Genomic DNA, 17,297 nt, shown 5'->3' on the forward strand with positions numbered 1-17,297 from the left:
CCACCATTCCCACTCGCCCAGCCCAGTAAAGGCCCTTACTCTGCTGCTTGCCCATCCTCTTGCTTGATCTTTTCCTCCACGGCTTGCAGAGCAGCAGCCAGGGAGGCGCTGGTCTCCTCCAGCTTCTGGTGCACGCTCTCCGTGCTGACGATCTCTACCGACGGCCCAGCCATGGAAGAGCGGGGAGGCTTGACTGGCACTGTCTGAGGGGGGGCCCCGCCGGGAGATAATGGCTTAGCCGGGCTGGAGCACAGTGAGGGGGGCGTGCTCGAAGGCTTGATGGTGGGCGCCAGCTGCTTGGCAGGCGACGGCGCAGGCGTGGAACTGGCACTCGCCGACTGCAGGGCAGCGTGGACCTTAGGCTTGGGCGCCGTCGGGGGTGGTGTGGGCTTAGGAGAGATGGGCGGCGGTGGGGTGCCGTGGACACGCTTCACCTCTGCGAGAGAAGAGAAAAAGAGTTGCTTCTTCGCCACTTCCTTACATGCAATTTGTCCTTTTCACAGCTGCTACACACTTGGGTCAACGTCCATTAATTTCAGTGAGTTTAATCTGAGTAAGCACTAACATTGGATACAACTCCCTGACTCTCTAAGGCAGGGTCCTGAGGACTCTTGATCTCTTTCAAGGCTTGAGAACATAATGAGAGCCAAAGGCCAATTCAGGTCAGCATCGTCTTCTCACTGTGGCTGGCAACAGTTCTTACTTTTGCAAGTTTCCGGCAACTGGCATTCAGAAGCATACAGTTGTACCTTGGAAGTCGAATGGAATCTGTTCTGGAAGTCCATTCAACTTCCAAAACGTTCAGAAACCAAAGCGTGGCTTCTGATTGGCTGTAGGAAGCTCCTGCAGCCAATCAGAAGCTGTGGAAGCCACGCCGGATGTTCGGCTTCCGAAAATAGTTTGAAAACCGGAACACTCACTTCCGGTTTTCGATCGTTTGGGAGCTGAAACATATGCGTTCCAAGGCATTCAGCAACCAAGGTGCGACTGTACTGACTTCAACCATGGATGTACCACCATAGTGATCAGGGTTAGTAGACTTTGACAGCACTATATCTCAATCAATTTGTCTATTCTTATTTTAAAGCCAACTAAGTTGCTAGTCCTCCATACATCTTATGGCAGTGATCTCTGGAAGGCAGGAAACTTGTAAGAAGAGCTGTGAAGCTGGATCAGGCCAAAGGGGTCCCATCTAGCCCAGTAACTTGTTCTCACAGTGGCCAACCAGGTGCCCCAAAGGGGAGCCCATAAGCAGGACCTGAGTACCACAGCATTCTGCCTGCTTGTGATTCTCCAAGGTTAGATGGCCATCTCTTCTGCAGTTCCGATTCCTGCACTGTAGGGAGTTGGGGAAGGTGGCCCTTGGGGTCCTTTCCAACTCTACAATTCTGTGATTTCCATAAACTGGTATTCATAAGATTGCCCACTCTGACAGCTGGAAGCAGAGTATAGCCACTATGGCTAGTAGTGACTTATTCCATCATTAATATTCTGTCTTTACCACATCAGCAAAGTATTTGCCGTCTAAGACAATAAAATTGTGCATCCTCTCCTGCATTCAGTCACCAGAGACGATAGCCTCAAACCAAGCTCCCTCCATCCCAGCCTGATGACCCCAGACACCTGCCACTTCCCTGCCTCGGCACAGATATCCATGAGAATATGGTTACACCAACCGCAGCCATAGCCACTGAAAGCAGCTTGGCGGGAGTGAAAAGGGCAATGGGAAGAAGAAGAGAAGTAGTGAGTGGGTCAGGAAGGCTCCCTGTTGAGGGAGAAGATAGGTTGCGGTTTCTCCCCCCCCCCCCCCCCATGGCAGGGCACACCTACCTGGACTGCCAGGGCCAGGAATCGGGACCTTTTTGGAAGTGGGCGTAGGAGGCCCAGAGACTTTCTGGGGAAGGACCGGCTTGGGCGAAACCGGCGGCTTGACGGGCCTCTTGGGTTCGCCTTCCGGAGGGAGCTGGGCTGAGGTATTGTCACATTTCTCCTGCTGATCAGTGAGGGCTGTGGCCTCGGCGCCGCTCATCTCGGAGGCCGGCCGGCGCTTGATGGTGGCAGTGCCGTTCTGGTAGATAGACAGCGGCGCCAGTTCATGCTCCTTGTCTTTAGACTTTGGCCGCCTCTTGACCGTGTCCGACTCAGTCAGGATAAACTTGACGCTGTCCTGTTGGCTCTGCTTTGCACGGATCCTCCTCTTGAGAGTGGCACTGGCCTCCACCTTGGAGAGGTCCCCGTGCCGGTGGGCCAGCGACAAGCCCTCTCCACCTTCAGCCTTGGCGACCCCCATTTGCCGGGGCCGCTGCTTGATCGTCAGGTTGCCCTCCTCGGCAAAGGGAATGTTCTCGCCAGAGCTGTTCTGCGGGGAGCCTCCGCCGTGCTCCACCCGCAGCCGCTCCACGGGGCCGCCATCTTTGCCCGTTTCTGACTTGATGCTGTCGGAACGCTCACGGCGAGCTGCGGCAACCAGCCCCGTCACGGGGCCGCTGATGGTGCGCCGGCGGTTCACCACTTCGCCATCCGGCCCAATGGCATCCTTGTGCTTGACAGTGGCCAGGACGGTGGCAACGCGGGAGTGCTCTGGGCTGGCTGGGTGCACCGCGACGCCGGGTTGCAAGTAGTAGCCGTCGGGACCCTTCCCAGCTCCGGGCGGCTTCTGCAGAACAAGCCCTCTCCCGCCGCCGCCAATGGACGACATTTCCAACATGGCAGCAATGCTCTTCACACTCCCAGCGCTGCCAGTGTCCACTGTGCCACCAAAGTCGCTTGCCCGCCTCTGCTGGTGCTCCTGGGGTGGTTCCAGGCCCTCCTCTCCTTCCTTGGTGAAGTCATCGGTCATGTTGGTGCTGGAGATGGCCGAACTGGAGCGTTTGGGCGGTGGAGGCGGAGGCCCCTTCTTCTTGGGCCGCACCGCAAAGGACTGGCTGCGGTTGACGTTCTTATCGCCGCCCGACTGTGCCCGCACCGAGTGGCTGCGCCCGACTCGCCGTTGCACGGTGGCGTAAGGCACAGCGTCCGGCACCAGGAGCTCGTCCCGTTCCTGCTCGCTGTCTGACATGGCGTAGCGGTTCAGGCTGTGAGCCCTCTTCTTCGGCCGGCCTCCCTCTTCTTCCCCCTCTGTAGCTTGAGGCGGCAGGCACAGCACGGGCACCGAGACAGGCAGCACGGGCACCGCCTGCGCCAAGGGGCCTGCCGTGTGGACATCTCCCTCCACGGGCTGCGGCATGACGTAAGCAAAGCCCCTGTGCGTGGGGGACTGCGGCAGCGAGCGAGGAGACATCGGGCGGTCTGACTGCGGCAGGAGCTGCGGTGTGGGCTTGACCTTGGCCATGGCATGCGGCACGGAAAGCGCCTGTGGCGAGGATGGGCGGGGCTTGGTGGGTGTCTGCGGCGGAGTGTAATGGCCCGCAGAAGGGGGGAACGATTGCCGGGGCTTTCCGGGAACTGGCGGCACGCTGGCTCTCTTGATGCTGTGTCCGTGCCGGAGACTCCGCACCTCCTTGGGCAGGGTGGCCGGGCCTTCCTTCCCATCCTCGGCCAGGAACTCCTGGCTTTTGGACATGCTGGTGCTGGTGGCTTTGGGTCCGTCTCCCAGCAGCTCCTGGGAGCTGCTAATCTGCTTTGCTCTCCCACTCAGGCTGTTCTCGTGGACGAGGCGGGAGGAATGCCGGAAGGGTGGCGCCCCTTCGCGAAAGTGGCCCACGTGGTTGACCTGCTTTTCCGTCCCCCCCTCCTCACTGGTGCCCGTCATGGCCACCTGCAGCTCGTTGCTCAGCTCGCTGTCCTGGAAGGTCTTCATCTTGGGAGACTGGCACTCGGCTGCCTCCTGCTGAGGGGGTTCTATGGCCACTGAGTCCTGAGACTGTGGCGCCCCTTTCTTCTTCAGCGTCCCCGACACGTACTCGGCCTTCTGCAGCTCCGCCAGCTTCTTCACTGCTAGCATCAGCTTCTTCTGATGGCCTGAAAGAACATGGGGGAGAGAGGAGTCTGTCTCTTTGCACAAAAAGCCCAGTCGGCTGTTCAAAATCCCGAGACTCTGCAAACCACAACAGTGGAAAATGACACATTGCAGAGGGTTGGACCAGATAACCCTTCAGGACACTTCCAACTCTACAATTCTATGATTTTGCGATTCTATATTTTCTTTTATTTCATCAGCTAGGAAAATACTCAGCTCAGTCCTTATAACATTCCTTATAATTTACTCCAGGGAACAGAGTTGCTTTTTTCCAGCCTTGTACCACCAGTCATGAACTGGATTGAGCCAAACCTTCTCCAGTTAAGGAACCAGCTTGTTTTTGCATCTCTCTTACTCCTTGCTACAAAATGCACCATGGATGGATAGGGGCCTTTTCCTGGGCTTGGTCTTGTCCATCAGCAGCAGCAACAACTTTATGTGGCCACTTAACTCTTCCCTGGTATTTAAGGCAAACTCCCCCTCTGCCATAAAAAAACCCCTGATCCTGTGTCCATGGGTCTAGCTGCAGTCTTTTTTCTTTCTTTTACCCTCCACACACAATTGCTTCTTTTGCATGTAATTCTAAGCCCTAGTTTGGTTAGCCTGATTAAGGTCTGTTTGAGCAGCCAAACCTCACACAGCAGGCTTAAGCATGGTTTTCTTTCTGGCAACAAAGCCACAATATGAAGGCATGCTTTGTAGTTGGGCTTGTGAACTGCAGGGCTTGCTTGAACAATGGTTTGGTGTCACATCTAAGTCCAGTAGTGTTGCTTAACTGTTGTTTGGTCATCCCACCCCAAATGTTCACCAAGCTGCAGAGGCAAGACCAGCTGAGGAAAAAACCCCAAACATGGGAGGGGGGGGAGAGAACAAGCCAGGTAGCACAAGCCAGGTAGCTGGTTTGCTTATCTGTGAACAAACCATGGTTAAAACAAACCATGACTTAGAATAATGTGTGAATGCAGCCACTGTAACATCCTTATTGTGTCATTTTCTCCATTTGTCCTCCTTTTCAACGGCATCTTCTAAATAAGGCAAAAGAGAATACTTTTTTAAAGGGCAGGTAAGAGAGTTTGTAGATTTGGCGTGTCACACATTCAACTGGACATCCCTGCCATGCTCAGACTAAATTCTCATTGCAAAAGCAATGTCCCAGGCAATCTGAGCCACCCTCCCTGCCAATCCCACACCTTCCCACAAACAAAGCATGTAGGTAGGTGGCCAGGATGCACAAATGCAAAATCACAAGACATGCTGCACTCCCCTGCCCAGCGCCTTCACTCCCCAAATGCCCAGAGAGAGAGAGACATGGCAGAACCAGGTTGGGAATCTGCCTTTTCTCACCCAGCTTTGTGATGCCGATCTCCTGCAGGTCCTCCCAAGTGATGTCAGTGATGAAGTCAATGTTCTCATAACCATTTTCCACCAGGACCTTGTAATACTGTGCCAGCCCAATCATGGAGAGCCAGAGAGCCAAGTTAGCCTGGGGGGGTCAGAGGACAAAGTATGTAAACAGCACTCCCTGAATCACATCGTAACTGAAACCACCAGAGCTCTGAAATCAAACCTTGGTGCAGTTTGTTTTCTCCCAGAATCCATGGGTTGTTTCCACAGTAACAGTTCGGTCTTTGGGCTGCCATGCTTGGAATCTGTTTTATGGAGTATCCAAGGTACCTTGTTACCAGATCATTGCCAGCCTGTCTATTGAAACTCTATTGTGCCATTTTGAGGATTATGCACCTTTAATTAAACATTTTCTTATTGCAGCTTCCACCCTTTTTATTGCTTTCTGAAGAACAGGACGGCAGGTTTAATAATTCACAATAAAGTCCCTCTTAAATAGCTGTATTAATTGCCCCTTATTGTCAGTTTCTATTTCTGCAAATGGAGGCTTTAGTAGTGGCTTCCTCCAGTGATTAAAGATTGATTGATTGAATGAATTTTATTATTACGGTCACAGACCAGTTCCAGCTGTGATTAAAGATTCTTTCCCCAGTGCTTCCTCACCATGGGAACAAGAACATGTATAACATTCAGGGTAACCCAGAAGGTAATTTATTAGTAACATTGCATTACACTGAACTGGGGGAAAAGGCAGAAACTATAAACGAGAAGCTTTTAATTAATGTTTCAAGGTTCTTTCCTGATTTCTGCTTCAACATTGTAGCTGGATCCTAACTATGAGGAAAGAAACTGCTGGATAATAATACAGTGCTATATTAAGTGATGTATGGGACCAGAATTTTAATTTTGGTTCCAGCTGATTGCAGAAAAGCAGTGCCTTAGCAGCACTTAAGAGAGGCTGAGTGCAGAAGCAAACATGGGGACCCAAAAGTAGCAAGAGACACCCTGGAATTTCTCTTGGTTGGTGTAGGCTGGGAGTTGCCACCTCAGGGTAATGAGCCTGAGATGGTGACCACTCTGTGTGCAAGAAAGAAAAAGCTTACTGGCTTGTACTCTGGAAGCCACTCAGGGATATTTAGGCTGTTGATCTCTGAAGCGATCTTCTTCCTATGTCCTGGTTTCGTGACCCCAATGGCAGTCAGGTCCTACAACAAACAGAAGAGCCACTTCTTACTAGGTGCCGCAAAAGCAGCAAGCAGAACCCCCAAAAAGGGATCAGTGGGAACCACAAAGAATCACCCATCAAGGCAGGAGGGTCACTGGCAAAGCCTTGAGGTTTCCTTTGAACCCGACCAAGTTGTCCACTCGCCCAGCTAGGTAAACATGGCTCGTGGACTGAAGGCAAAGACCAAAAGCGAAGTTAACATCATAATTGCGTACAAAATGTGGCAGCGTCTCCTCCCTCCTAAGAGAAGTGTTCCGGGTGCCAGCCATGGCCTATAATGGGAGGCTCGTTTTGGCTGCCCCCACCCACAGTCTCCACCCAGTTTTCCATTTAACATAAAAGAGAGAGTGTTGCTGGAAAGGAACTAAAACTTGATAGAAGAGATTCTGTAGGCCTACTGTGTAAGGCACATTTGCAAGAACAAGCAACCATGGAGGAAATCCAAGATCGTTTCACCATGCACCTGATACTTCTTATATTTTAAAATATATTATCATCTAAACCAGCCTTCCCCCAACCTGGTGCACTCCAGATGTTTTGGGCATGCTAGTTGGGGCTGATGGCTGTTGTCGTCCAAAAAAAGCTGGAGGGCACCAGGTTGGGGGAAGGCTGATTGAAAGCACAGAATATGTTACGTTGCTTAATATCCATTGCCAGGCAACATATAGAAGACAAAATTACTTGGCAGGGATGCATTGCACACCTGTAAAATTAGCCAGCTCCTAACACCAGAGCTTTGTGTGAAAGAGAGCCTGCCATTGCACCGTGTGGCAAACTCAGCTCCCTCCCACCTCCCTCTTTGCCAGCCCTCACCTCTGGCGTCATCCGGCTGATGGTAGGGATGTCATACCCAGCATTGATGAAGTTGGAGGCATAAAGCTGCAGCTGGAACTTGTATAGCCACTGGTAGACAGCCTCTGAGCTCTGGCAGCAGGGAGATGAGCAATTATTCATGGCTATTTTAAATCCACTTGCAAATTTCCTACCTTGAACCCTTGAAAAAGGGAGAGCTAGATGCTTAAATGAACCAATGCAGCACTGGTGGGTGCTGGTGTGTACACCAATTAACCAATGGTGCTTGCAAAGGTCTCAGTAAATTTCCCCTCAGAAATCTGCAGTACACAGAAGAATATTTGCTCTTCCTGTTTGCTTCCTGTTTCGCGCTGGCGCAGCCCCACAGCAGCCATTTTGTGGCGTGTCCCGCCCCTGTGGCAGCCATCTTGTGACTGGTGCCTGCGGCTCTTTATCAAAATTCCACTGGCCCAGAAAGTCTGGCGACCCCTGAAATAAACAGGGCCGTTCTCTTTCTTTATATCACACAAGAAGTCGCGCCACCAGCTCCCTGCGTGTAGCGCGTTGCAATTTCTGTGATTCAGAGTTTACAAGCACAGGTGTGTGTGTTTGCGAGCTGTGGGCCCTTGTGCTGGTAAAACCCAAACCAATGAATTCAAATTGCTGGACAAGAGTCCCTAGAAAGCCTGGACTGCTCTTTTCCTCAAAACTATTGCTAGGAAGTGTCCCACCTACTTTCCCACATGCCTGCGCTATTCCATCAATACCACAACACCAGCCCCCAGCAGCGAGTTTCTCAGACTTGCCTTCCCTTCTGACATGGGCTCCACTTTCTTCGGCTGCTCACTGTAGGGCTGCCCTGGGTATGATGAGGTGCCCAAACTATGCGTCCGAGAAGAACCTGGAACAAAAGCAGGCAGGGAGGCGGTGGATTAGCATTACGGAGAGGCCTGCTGGGACCCTTCACACAAAGGCCAACAGCAAGGATGCCAGGTTGCCCACCACATTTCAGATCTTGGGAGAGCAGTGGGCCTCATCAAGAGCCCCTGGTTTGTCAACCTCTGAGCAACATTTGAAAGTGGCTCCCAGCTGCGTCTCTCTCTCTCTGTCGTAAGAATGCCAGACAGGACATTTATTGCCCTTGAGCTCCCATGAAAGCAAGCGGCAAGGTTGGTGTCCAGCTGTCCATGCATCAAGTATCACGGACAGGGGCATCTTTCAGCCTCAGGGCCCCGTGGACCCCCATGGGAGAGGCAAAAGTGTGTGCAGCAACAAATGTGTGTTTTCATTTTGTGCAGCAGACTGCATTCCTGCCATGCAAAAGTCAAGAGGCTTCTATCTATATCTACGCAAACACAGGCACCTCCCTATCAGAAAGGATGACATCAGAAGAGCCTGTTGAATCAGTGTTGAATCAGGCCTATAGGGGTCCAGCATGCTGTTCTTACCTTTGCCAACCAGGTGCCTGTGGGAAACCTGGAAGCATAATGGCACAAATGGCTTAGCGGAAGGGAGCCTGATTTGCACGTAGAAAACCCCCTGCCTTAAAGCACAGTGAGCTGCTGCCAGCCAGTGTTGCCAACGCTGAGCTGGATGCACCAATGGCCTGAGGCAGTAAAAGATGGCTTCCTGCATTCCTTAAAGGACCACAGCTCAGTGCCAGAGTGCCTGCTTTGAGTGCAGAAGGTCCAGGTTAAATCCCCGGCTTCTCCAGATAGGATTGGGGAAAGCCTCCCTGCCTGAAATGCTGGAGAACCCCTGCCAGTCAGTGCAGACAGTACTAAGCTAGATGGGCCAAAGGTCTGACTCTGTATAGAGGCAGCTTCCTACGATCCTATGACATGTCCCACCCAGGCAAACGGAGCAGGGAGAGGGAAGGGTTTGGCCTGGGGAGTGAGGACAGGGATGATCCTGTGGATAAGTCAGAGGGCCAGGCAGGGAGTCCAGGGGGTGGGGGTGCATTGAGGTTTCTCACCTATGACCTAAAGAGAAAGAGGGAGCCCCAGAAATTCTGGGTTGGAAACAAAAGGCTAAGTCACTGTCCCAGAAGCAGAGGCCTGGCACCTGTGTCCGCACAGCGGGGCAGGGGTGGAACCAGTCCAAGATGGCAGCCAAGGTGACCTTGAAGCTCCCCAGCGAGGAATCGGTGCTCTCTCTCAGCCAGCAGGCACGCAACCCAGCCATCTGGATCAAGGGGGTGAAAGCACCCCAAGCCTCCAAGAGAGATCTTTGGCTAGACAGGTAGGGGGCCTGGGTTTCTTGGCGGATGCTAGCACTGACAACCCCCACCCAAAAAATAAAAAGACAGACTCTACTCCAGAAGCTGCATCTTCCCTTTCAGAGTCCACAGAAACTCCTGGCCGATAATAAGCAACCCTTTCTCATGCTGGAGAACGTCCCTGGAGCCACACCTTGAGCTCCACAGACTGCTGAATCTCCACGCTTGAGTGGCAGAGCGAGGCTGAGGAGAAACTTATTCCACTTTGGAAAAATCAACCTGAAAATGCGACACACACACAGACACGCACACTCCCGGGACGCAACCGTCTCGGCATTCCCACCTGAGTCCTGCCTGAAAAGGAACATGTGCAACATCACCCTTGAGAAGCAGGCAGAGCTTAAAGGGGGGGGGAACCGCCATCTGCCCATCTCCGCGTTCCCCAACCGGGAACATCGTCACACTTCTGAAGACGCACTGCCACCAAGCTCAATTCACTGTGCCAACAAGGGAACAGGAACCATCGTTCTCAGGGGTGGGGTGGGGGTCCGCCGAGACCCACCTCCTGGCAACCTGTGCCTGGGGGACCTAACAGAGACCTCTAGGAAGCGGGGTCCTCATCAGTATTTCAGAAAGGGATGTCTGGAGCTCAGAGCCCCCTCAAAATAGAATGCAGATACACGGGTTATTGGTTTTTTCGAAGGGGGGTGCAGGCAAAGGCAGACCAGCCAGCGATAAACAGCAATCGGGGACCAGATTGCTCCTTTGCTGGAGGTTGGAGGACAGCCAGGAAGCCAGATTGTGGGGTGGGGGGCTCTTTCTGGGACACAGGCACCACCAAACCCCCCCACCAACCTCACCCTGGCAGCAGCACCCCACTCCACCCCAATTTCCCCCTACTAACCAAAGCAAGCGAAGGCATGGCAGCAGCAGAGAGGAAGGGTCATGTTTAGCTCGGAAGGTTCCCCTGCAGCTCTTCAAGGAAATAAGGGGGGGGGACCCAAAAAGGCTCCGGCGGATGAGCTGTGAGCATCCACGCACCTGCAGGCGTCTCCAGTGCTTTGGCAGGCCCATCACCCACGCCGGATTCTTGCACAGACGCCTTCTGGGAGAGGACGGTTGCCAGAAGCTGAGGAATGGCAGGCGGGGGGGGGGTGAGAAAAACACACACACTGTTAAAAAGAAAGAGACTGCAAATAGGGTCCTGGAAGGCAGGGGGGAACTGGCAGCCCCCCCACCCCCACCCCACCCCAAAAGATCTAAGACTCTGTTGGCAAAGCTACTCATTTGGGTACAAGAAGGAAAACAGGTGGCACAATGGCACGACTGCTTGGCATGCGTGCCTTGCAGTACAAATTTTGAAAGAGGCTTCCGGTATCTAGAAAAAGGAACGGCTTGGGGGGCAGGGGGGGCAGTGCAAGGAAGTCTCTCTCTCTCTCCCTCCCTCCTCCTCCTGGCCCACTTTTTCCAGGGAATGGAATGAGCCCCTGGTCAGCTTGCCAAGTAGTCAGAAGAGGTGCACCAACGCAGGCTGCAGGCACCAGGGGGCAGCAGAGGACGTGCAAAACTGCCAATGGTATCTAAAGCTATTTTCACCAACCTGGTGCCCACCCCCCTCCCAAATGTTTTGAACTACAGCTCCCATCAACCGCAGCCAGCAAGGCTGTAGTCCAAATCCTCTGGAAGGCTGCCCAACTCAACTTGCAAGGGAGAAAGCTTTCTTAGGACGTAGCTGAGCTTGTTTTTGGAAGCCAGGGTGGTGTAGTGGTTTGGAGTGAAGGACTAGGACCTGGGAGACCTGGGTTCGAATCCTGGCTGAGCCGTGAAGCTCACTGCATGTGACCTTGGACCAGTCACTGTCCTTCAGCCTACCCTACACCACAGGGTTGTTGTGAGGATTAAATGAGGAGGAGGAGAACCTCTTGAACTTCTTGGAGAGAAAACAGTGGGATGTAAATGTGAATAATAATAATAATAATTTTAAGTGCTGGGATTCAAACAAGCCAGGATGTGGGGGTTTTTGTTTTGGGGAGGGGAGATAATCCTTGCATCTCAGACTCTCTTGATGAAGATAACTTCACTCCGAACATGCTTCAAGGCACATGATCCCTTTAGAGAATCGTGGAATCATAAGAGCTGGAAGGGACCCTGCGGGTCATCTAGCCCAACCCCCTGCAATGCAGAGACAACGTAGGCAAGCTCACCTTGACGCCTTCCGAGCCTGGGTGGAGGGGGGCGTGGCCTCCGCTGCCGGTGCTTTGGCCACTCCCCGAACTCCGCCCACTGGCCACGCTTCCCGTGCTGCCCACACTGCTGCGGTCACCACCTAGCCAACAGGGAGGGGAGAGGTGGTTAAAGGTCCAGAGGGGCAGCAAGAAAAAAGAAATTGAGCCTGACTTGTCTCTGCAGCATGTTAAGCACTCGCCTGGTAGCCAGGGGTGAGCACCAGGACCACCGCATACAAGGGAACTGTGAGCCAGCTAGAGGAAGGAGCCCCAAGCAGAGAAGCCAAGCAGGCTCCTCGAGGAGAAAAAGGTGTGGTATAGATGCAACAAATAAATAAAACTTGGGATGGAGGGACCAGGTGTCATGGCAGACACACAGCTGTTGCCAGTGATATCTCATTCTCCCCCCACAGGAACATAGGAAGCTGCTTCACTCCGAGTCAATCCGTTGGCCCATTAGTTCAATACTGTCCACACTGGCTGGCAGCAGCTCTCCGGGGTTTCAGGCAGGAGACGTTACCAGCCCTTCCTGGGGTTGCCACTGGGAATTGAACTGGGGTCCTTCTGCAAGCAAAGCAGGCACTCTGCCACTGAGCTGCAGCCCTTCCCAGGAGCTTAGAAAGCTGCTGCCTCATGATTATGACCACTGGCTCATCTAGCACAGTATTGTCTACACTGGTTGGCAGCAGCTCTCCAGGATTTCAGCCAGGATTTATCTGGAGATGCTGGGGATCGAACCCGGGACCTTCTGCATTGCAATGCAGGTGTCCTGCCACTGAACCCCAGCTCCAGAGTGCTGGACCAGATGGGTTTCTGGCCTGATCCACCAGTGCCTTTCTGATGCTCTTACCTGCGTAGGGTTTGCGAAGCACCCAGATCTCTTCTGGTGGGGCTGGTGTGCCAGCGCCTGGCGATGGGGACAAGTGGGACGGGCTGGCGTCAGACCCTCGGGAACCTTCTTGGCCAAAGACCACAGGAAAGATAGCAAGAACATGAAGCAAGTCAACAGAACCCCATGAAATTGTGTGTGAGCCAGAGAGGAGGGGGCACAAATGCCGGCAGCTGCCCCCACAACCAACCTCCATATCTACAGGGTCTGGGAGGTGGTCAGCCTGCAAGAGGCTGCCCCTCCCTCCGAGGGGGCACCAATTATTGCCCAGGGCTCAAGAGAGTTATTCTCAGCCATTGCAATCCTCCCAGAGCATTCCGACCCACCCTGCCCCCCCCAGCACGGACTAAGGTCCAGAAGAAGAGCCTGCAGGATTAGGTCAGCGGCCCATCTAGCCCAGCATCCTGTTCTCACAGTGGCCAATCAGGTCACCGTGGGAAACAGGATTCGAATGCCAGAGCCCTCTCCTTTCCTGTGGATCCCAGCAACTGGCAATCAGAAGCATTGCTGCCTCCCAAGTGTCAAGGCAAAGCACAGCCATCCTGGCTAGCAGCCCTCAACAGCCTTACCCCTCCACGAATTTGTCCAAACCTCTTTTAAAGCCATCTGAGTTGGGGGCCATGCCTACCTCCAGTGGGAGCGAGTTCCACAGTCGCTTTGTGAGCTTCAAGGGCATGAAGGTGGCAGTGGCTGCCTGTTCCCTACATTTTGCCCTTAGCATCTCATACTCAAGAGACACAGGGATCTATTGTAGGGGCAAGGGGGTAAGGAGAGTGATTTATTGATATCTATCTACCTATTGCATGAAGGTGGCAGTGGCTGCCTGTCCCCTACATTTTGCCCTTAGCATCTCGTACTCAATAATAATAATAATAAATTTTTATTTATACCCCGCTCTTCCCGGTTCAAAGATCGGGCTCAGGGCAGCTAACAACAAATTTAAAACAATTATAAAAGCAGTATACAGTATACAGTGTTATACAGTATAAAAACATGAATAACAATAAAAATCAAAAATCAATACTCAAGAGATACAGGGATCTATTGTAGGGGCAAGAGGGTAAGGAGAGTGATTTATTGATATCTATCTATCTATCTATCTATCTATCTATCTATCTATGTATCTATCTGGGACGTGGGTGGTGCTGTGGGTTAAACCACAGAGCCTAGGACTTGCCGATCAGAAGGTCGGTGGTTCAAATCCTCGCGACGGGGTGAGCTCCCATTGCTCAGTCCCTGCTCCTGCCAACCTAGCAGTTCGAAAGCACATCAAAGTGCAAGTAGATAAATAGGTACCACTCCGACGGGAAGGTAAACGGCGTTTCCGTGCGCTGCTCTGGTTCACCAGAAGCGACTTAGTCATGCTGGCCACATGACCCGGAAGCTGTACGCTGGCTCCCTTGGCCAATAAAGCGAGATGAGTGCCGCAACCCCAGAGTCTGTCACGACTGGACCTAATGGTCAGGGGTCCCTTTACCTTTACATCTATCTCCCAAAGCAGCTTACAAACCGCAGTCAGAGGCAGCACTGTTTCCAAACACCAATTGCTGAAAATCAGAAATGCATGAGGGTGGGGGTGGGAGAGTTCCTGCTGCTCTCAGGTTCTGCTTGCGGGCTTCCATTGGGGACACCTGGCCGGCCGCTGTGAAAACAGGAGCCTGGGCTAGATGGGCCACTGGCCTGCTCCAGCACTGCAGGGCTCCTCTGCTGGCCCAAATAAACCACCATGCAGGCGAATCCTGTGTGTATCTCCATTTGTGTTCTCTGGCCACACGTATGGGGCTAAAGCTAACAAGTGGAGCGAGCCAGCGCTGCCCTGAAGAGTCCCTAGTTTGGCTTAGCAACCAAGAACAAAACTTTTCTGGTCTACCCATTTATACGGACAGGGATGTTTGTCCCCCTTGTACAAGGAGCCACACGCTGGGGCGGGGGGGCTGTTGGGAGAGGGAGAGGAGGAGGGAGGAGATGGGATGCAGCGGTGCTAAAACAAACACTAAAATGGTTCTCAACAGGGGAAAGGGAAGCATTTGCACTCCGGGGCTCACACCTCACTCAAGTCATGCTACACCTCACATTGCAACCCATGTCTGCCTGTAACACAAGCCACACCTTTGCAGATCTTCATTGCACCCCCCAAGCACCCTGCTTTTCTGAGTCTAGGGTTCCCACCTTTGTTCTTGCAAAATACAGGGTGCAGCAGTTGGGGGACATTTGTTTTTGGTTTTTTTTAATCTGGTGCTGAAGTGACCTCAAAGCAATCCATTGCAATTCGTTCTCTGCAATTCGTTACTCACACACACACACACACAAATTTGTAAATCTGTCTGTGCTTGGCTACCCAGAGCTTAAACACATGCCATTTCATACATCCATTCAAACACATGCATTTGGAGAGGATCCCTAACTTGGCACACAGAGAGGAAGTCAGAGAGGAAAGACCTGAAATGCAGGACAGAACTGCATCAATACAGGACGTAGCACTTGACATTGAATTACAGGGCAATCCTGTATTATAATGGGCCTTGATGGCAACCATACAGTTTCTACCCCAGCCTGGGGCTTTCAAGATGCTTTGAACTACAACTCCCATCAGTCCCAGCCATCATGGCCCTGGGATGCTGGAGCTGATGGGAGTTGCAGTCCAGAACATCTGAAGGACTCCCAAGTTGGCAAAAGCTGGCTCCAGCCGTTCTGCCTTTGCCACTTCTTACTCTCCTCTGAAACGACTTCCCTCCTTCTGCACCTTAGACCTGAAACTGACACACACACACACACACACACACACACACACACACACAACCTTGGACTTCCATCTGCTTTCATAAGTGGCAACATATCAGGGTGTTGGGACTAGATAGGTGAGTTTTGGGTCCCTTCCAGCTCTCCAGTTCTATGATTCTATGAACAAGGGAAGCTTCTTGCAGGCAGATTTTGCCAAGGAGTATAATAAAGAAGCCTCCTTTGGAAAACGAACATTTTTTTCTAAAATACATTCAGGAGTGCCAGATTTTCATTCTTTCGTTTTGTCCTAAGCTTTCATCATTCACAAAATACTGCCCCTGCCCCCAGAATTGCACAATCTAATTTGCAGAAGAGAGTGTGTAATATTGATTATTTATAGGAATCGGGGGCAATGAGGGCATTCATCATCATCATTGCTCCTCTGGGTAGCTACCGGCTGCCGGCTCTCCTCTCCCAGAATCCCCCTGGGAAAAACACTGCAATGATGATGATAGGCCAGGGATCTGGTTGGGGTGTGTGTGAGGGTTTCATAGCCCTCCAAACCACCCAAAATTTCAAGCCAATAATTCTCTTTGGAGAGTTTTCAGCTCGGCCAAAAATTTAAGACTGTAAGTTGCTTGGGGCAGAGACCTCTCTTTTTCATTTACTTTGCTTGGCAAGCCCCTCTTTGCACCGTGATATTACCAGGCGTTGCATAAATTAATATGCAGATCATATCATCAGAACCGTAAAGTTGGAAGCTATTCGAAGAATCATCTAATCCAAACCCCTGCAATGAAGGAACCACATACAGTGGTACCTCGGGTTAAGAACTTAATTTGTTCCGGAGGTCCGTTCTTAACCTGAAACTGTTCTTAATCTGTGGTACCACATTAGCTAATAGGGCCTCCCACTGCCGCCGCGCCGCTGCCGCGCAATTTCTTTTCTCATCCTTAAGCAAAGTTCTTAACCCGAGGTACTATTTCTGGGTTAGTGGAGTCTGTAACCTGAAACTTCTGTAACCTGAAGCATCTGTAACCCGAGGTACCACTGTATTGAGAATCCCTGACAGATGGGCTATCCAAACTCTACTTACAAACCTCTGATGAAGGAGAGTCCACCACCTTCCGAGAGAGTCCATTCTACGCCAAGCAGCTCCTACCCTCAGAAAGTTCTTCCTACTGTAAAGCCTTGTAATTTTTTGTTATTTTCAACCTCTCCTGCAAGCCTGAGCTTGTTCCAAACTTCCGAACTCCTCCTTGCAAGTGTTGGCTACTTGTGTATACTCTTCCTTTGTGATTTCCCCTTTCTTATATGTGCCCCTTTCTTTTTTATATTTTTATTAATTTTTAACATATCATTTTCAATACAGTGATACCTCGGGTTAAGTACTTAATTCGTTCCAGAGATCCGTTCTTAACCTGAAACTGTTCTTAACCTGAAGCACCACTTTAGCTAATGGGGCCTCCTGCTGCCGCCGCGCCTCCGGAGCATGATTTCTGTTCTCATCCTGAAGCAAAGTTCTTAACCTGAAGCACTATTTCTGGGTTAGCGGAGTCTGCAACCTGAAGCGTATGTAACCTGAAGCGTATGTAACTTGAAGCGTATGTAACCCAAGGTACCACTGTAATTATAAAATATAATTTTGTATCTTATACAATTTTTTGACTTCTGCCAATCACATCTGAAAATTTTCCAATCTTTTCCACTTAATTTACATTTCATACTTCCACTATTACATTTAAATATCATAACTAATGTCTCTCTCCTTTATCTTCTTTGCAATATTTCATATATTTCTCCCTACAAAACTTCTTGCAGTCCTACTAGTGTAATTTGTTTATATGTGCCCCTTTCAAACCTCGGCTCTTCAGAAGGCTCCTTATGCAGCCACACTTTCTTTCGACACCTGACCCACATCCTTG

The 17,297-nt window shown here is 51.6% G+C and overlaps 1 protein-coding gene across 5 annotated transcripts in view; it reads right to left on the reverse strand.

Annotated features, from left to right (window-relative positions):
• CASKIN1 (CASK interacting protein 1) overlaps positions 1-17,297 on the reverse strand; it is a 123,824-nt gene that overhangs the window by 6,223 nt on the left and 100,304 nt on the right. For 3 of the 5 annotated variants that reach the window (XM_080981677.1, XM_080981679.1, XM_080981681.1), the window contains 9 exons: positions 12,613-12,720; positions 11,742-11,863; positions 10,579-10,666; positions 8,126-8,220; positions 7,341-7,451; positions 6,406-6,507; positions 5,303-5,441; positions 1,831-3,960; positions 40-436 (listed from right to left, as the gene is read on the reverse strand). In XM_080981677.1, the coding sequence (XP_080837803.1) occupies positions 40-436; positions 1,831-3,960; positions 5,303-5,441; positions 6,406-6,507; positions 7,341-7,451; positions 8,126-8,220; positions 10,579-10,666; positions 11,742-11,863; positions 12,613-12,720 (3,292 nt within the window). The remainder of the gene's footprint in view (positions 1-39; positions 437-1,830; positions 3,961-5,302; positions 5,442-6,405; positions 6,508-7,340; positions 7,452-8,125; positions 8,221-10,578; positions 10,667-11,741; positions 11,864-12,612; positions 12,721-17,297) is intronic. The other 2 variants (XM_080981678.1, XM_080981680.1) reach the window with 1 other exon arrangement.

This window comes from Podarcis pityusensis (genome assembly GCF_964106645.2).
Source record: "Podarcis pityusensis genome assembly, chromosome: 14".
NCBI classification, from domain to species: domain Eukaryota; kingdom Metazoa; phylum Chordata; class Lepidosauria; order Squamata; family Lacertidae; genus Podarcis; species Podarcis pityusensis.